Source organism: Atta colombica, unplaced genomic scaffold (assembly GCF_001594045.1).
Source record: "Atta colombica isolate Treedump-2 unplaced genomic scaffold, Acol1.0 scaffold53, whole genome shotgun sequence".
Classification (NCBI taxonomy): Eukaryota; Metazoa; Arthropoda; class Insecta; order Hymenoptera; family Formicidae; genus Atta; species Atta colombica.
Window position 1 is genome coordinate 597,505 of NW_017259543.1, and position 4,667 is coordinate 602,171.

Here is a 4,667-nt window from a genome sequence, read left to right on the forward strand (position 1 = left end):
AATAATAATTTATATATATATATATCTAAGAATTCTTTAGAATCAGAAATTTATAAAACTAATTATATATAAATTTATGCTGAATAACGAGCTCAAGATGTGTTAAGTATCGATTCGCAAAAATATAAATACAGATTAGATTACACAGAAATCAGTTTTATTTGTATGGACGAATATATCATATTCTCTGCGCTATTCTCCTTTTCTCTTAAACTTAATATTGGTGAATTTTTCTGAAATTTGATTTCAGAACATTAGTTACGGCACAATACCGTATCTAGGTACCTTCCTAACTGACCTCACTATGATCGACACGGCGATTCCGGATACGATAGCCGATGGTCTCATCAATTTTGATAAAAGACGAAAGGAGTTCGAAGTGCTTGCTAGGATAAGACTTCTGCAGGGCGCGGCAAACGCATATAACTTCAGCATGGATCCCGTGTTCGATCGTTGGTTCCATTCGGTAGTGGTATTGGACGATCGGGAAGCGTACAAACTTAGCTGTCAGATCGAGCCACCACCAGGGAACACTCTCAACAATCGCGGCAAGAAGAAACAGGTGATCTTTCATCTAATAAGAAATACAGCCTTGGCCATAAGTATGAGGCATCCTCAATTTATTGCATTTTCGTGGAAAAACCGATAATAAGATCCAAAGAAAAACTAAACAAAACATTAAAATGAAAAAAATAAATATTATTTTTCATTAAATATAAAACATATTTACACAAATTGAAGATATTCTATACTTTTAGTCAAGGTTGTTTTAATCTATTTTCTTCCTATATATATAAAATATACGAATATCAAGAAATTCCTCAAAATTATCTAATCGAAATTTCTTCATCAAAATCGTATAAAACAAGTACGTGAGACGATATTATTAAGGATAATCTTATATATTTCGAGTATTTTTGAAATAAGCCTCGTATCTTTCTATTAAAAAACTATCTTCGATTATCAACAGGGATTCAAAAGAGAATTTAATCATGGGACTTGTCTTACAGGGTCATCAAGGTCATCGCAAGAATGATTCAATTGCCTCAACATCCAGTTCGAGCAGTTCGCAATTTTACTGCGACCTCGATTCCCTCCCGAGTTCGCCACACAACTCGCTGGACCGGCGAACGTCACCGTCACAAATGTCCAGTTCGTCCTCGAGCTCGTCTCTACCGTCCCTGGACGTATCCCTAAGTTCCGGTGGAGGTGGCAGTCATCAGACTCGTCTGGCACCCCCAGCCGGTGCTGTGGCGGCCAACGGTAGCACTCCGAATCTCGCCGGATTGTCTAGTCCCAGTCACTCGCACAAGAACTCGCCTGATTTCTATATTATCAAAGTCACCATGGAAACGGATAACGTAGAAACGCAAGGCGTGGTGCTGTACAAGTCGATAATGCTATCGAACAACGAGCGGACGCCACAGGTTATCCGGAACGCCATGCTGAAGCTTGGCCTTGAAGGCAGTCCCGATCAGTACACCCTGGCCCAGGTGCTACCCGATCGGGAGATGGTATTGCCCAATTCGGCTAACGTCTATTACGCTGTAAATACCGCGCACAATCTCAACTTTATTTTGAGACAGAGGAGAGAGCCCAATGACGTGACCTCGGACAGTCCCAGGAGCAAAGGCAGCGGTCACAACCACAAGAGGTAGTCTTAAAACCGTCGCTGAGAACAAGAGGATTTCTGAAGTCTCTCGCTGACGTAAGCGGGAAATAGTTCTTGGACAATTACGTGAACTTTGGACGTGAAGTTAGAGTGCTAATGGATTCTCGAATTGCTCTCGTGAAGGAGAATAAATTGAAGTCGATCAATATAATTGCGATAAAAGACAAATGCGATGTTGTCAGCGTACGTCAGTGAACAAATACTAAGCTGTAATATTACGCTAAATGAATTAACATTTAGTATTACAATATTGATGTCAGTGGCATCTTTCCAACACAGAGTCTGTAGCAACGTTTGCAAGATTAAAAAATGCAATGTTGGGATGATTTGTATGAATTAATTGACATCAATAATACATAATTAGTAATGTTAATATTACTAATTAACGTTATTAACAGTAATGTTAACAGTGCTAATTAAATAATATCGCAACAATACATATCAAAGTATTACAGCTTAACATCCGGTTCGCCATTAAGGTATTCCATTGTAATTTAAAAACGATGACTTATTTAATAGTTATACAACGTGAAGAAATGACGATCATAATATCAGGCATCACAATTACCGCAATCGATCGCGCATCCCCGTTCGTTCTCCGTCGCGAATCGAAGTTGAAAGGGCAAATCTCGCCGTAATTAATTTGTTTATTAAGATTTACCATGACAACCCGGCCGCCTTCGCCTTTTTGAACGCGACACAAACAATCGAATGGCAAACCGAGATTAAGCGCGATCACTCGTACAACCGGAAGTGCGTAGACCCACGCACGTATCGCACAAAAACGCACGCACGAACGCACGCACGCACACACGCACGCACACATATATATATATATATATATATATATATATATACATATATATACATATATATAAACACGACTCGTACAGTATTGAAAAGACAGAGAGCTCGGCAAAGTTGCGCAACCGAGCAAGCTGTTCTAGCATTATTCTAGGCGCGCGTTTAGCGTGAGTCATACACGCGAGGTTCTTATCGATACCGCCGTGACGTAAGGCCCGTATTTCTGCCGTTTAGAGCATCTATAATGTTAAACGCATGCGACTGCTCCCATTTGCCTAATTCTGTAAAAAGAGATAGAAACCATTAATACGATTAAGATAATTAAAAATTTACGAACTCTCTTTCTTGTGAGAAACACGGTGGCTATGTTTAGCGATAAATACGGCCGGTCGAGCATATTTGTTTGATATACGAATGCAACGATATTATAGAAAATAATTGTACTAATTGTACACTCTACAAAATATGGCTGTGGATTCAATTAGCACTATAGGTGTTAATTATAATTCTCACCATGTTGATTGAACACCAATATGGTGTGAATTTACATGATGGATGCGGATTGAATATCATGGTTTAAAACTCATGTTGTTAGATCTGTGGTGTTTATATCAACACTAATGTAAGAGAGTTTATTTAATATTTAACACCCAGGATTCGAATCCACATCCAGACTTTTTAGAGTTTAATGCTAAATATGACCGGTCGAGCGATACCTGATATAAATGTGCGACGATATTGTATAAGGAAATAATTGTATTAATTTTACACTCTAAAAATATGGGTGCGAATTTAATACTATGAGTATTAGATGTCATTTTCACCGTGTTGGTATTGATATAAACACTATCGTGTGGATTTAACACTGAATTTTAAACCATGATGTTAGATATACGCCATGTTGGTGTTTATATCAACACTGACACGGAGAGAATTATATAAATACATCCATATTTTTTAGAATGTATTCAAATGAAATTAAGAGTTTTACTTTTTCTTGCTCGTCACGAGGGAGTCGTATATTTATAGTGTACTCTCTCGTTTGTGATTGACATTTGTCCGATAATAATCATGTTTGTTACGAAATGATAATCGTGTCGAAACACAGGGATTTTTCTGTTCGTTGGGTTCGAGGTAGATGTGCGACAGTAAAATTACGGGTGTGTCTACGGCGGCACACATCCTCGCGTGTGCGTGTATATACAATAAACTATACACGTGTTTCGCGAAACATTTACGAGATTATAGAGAAGTAGCGGAACAAGCGATTCAAGCCGTAAGGGTCGATTGTGATTTTGTAAATACTTATAATGCGTATCGCGGTAACTCGACCAAGCGCGGGGGAGGAGAGTCCCCTCGCGCAAAGGGCAGGGTGCCCCATCAGAAACCTGTCAATTATTGTCGCCGTTCCCTCTCGTATACTCTAGAAAGCGGGAAAATTAGAACTGCCTCGTTTGATATTCTACAAAACAAAATATTTGCGAATTTGTCCAATGAATTGTTGTTGCGAAGGCAAGGAACAAGTTCTGTGATAAAAAGGAATCTCTCTAATTTTTGTTCTTCTCTTGATTGCTATAAAGCAGAGAACGAATTTCGATTCGCAATAGTCGGACATGTCCACTTTTTCCGATCTCATTGTATCAGAGGAAAATTTTCGAGAGTTTATTAGGAGATGTATCCGTCTAGTAAATATTAAGAGACACTACCAGTATTTCCAGATTAATTGTAACATAACATCAGTGTTATAATTTCATACTCAATGTAATTGTTATGTACAATATGAATTATATTGAGTTATTATATTTCATTTATATTTTTTAAATATGAAATTATAATATTGATGTTATATTATATTATTTATATTCTTGTGATGTCATATTCTTAACTGTTGTTTACTGGTAGTCTTATCATGTCAGCATTGACTGCTAATGATCAGATAAGTCTATATTTTTCTGTCGTTATGGAAAAGTCGGGACTGGAAGATCCAATCATGATAATCAGATAAGTCCACTATTATAGAGAAATCTTGGAAATATGTCACAAGGTTATATATTTTGATATTATTTCAGTAGAGGAATAATTAAATTATCAATGTTTTGACTTTGGAATTTGGCGTAAGTGAAGGAACATTAAAGTATTTCTTTTATAATTGTAACATATGAAATTAGCATCGAAATTATTTTCTCTTGAA

The 4,667-nt window shown here is 37.2% G+C and overlaps 1 protein-coding gene across 2 annotated transcripts in view; it reads left to right on the forward strand.

The window, feature by feature from the left end:
- Nucleotides 1–1,829, forward strand: part of LOC108691848 (ral guanine nucleotide dissociation stimulator-like 1) — a 44,468-nt gene extending 42,639 nt beyond the window's left edge. For both annotated transcript variants that reach the window (XM_018199779.1, XM_018199778.1), the window contains exons 5-6: nucleotides 251–562; nucleotides 1,011–1,829. In XM_018199779.1, coding sequence (XP_018055268.1) covers nucleotides 251–562; nucleotides 1,011–1,658 — 960 coding nt within the window. In that variant the 3' untranslated portion in view covers nucleotides 1,659–1,829. The remainder of the gene's footprint in view (nucleotides 1–250; nucleotides 563–1,010) is intronic.
- Nucleotides 1,830–4,667: the final 2,838 nt, after the last annotated feature.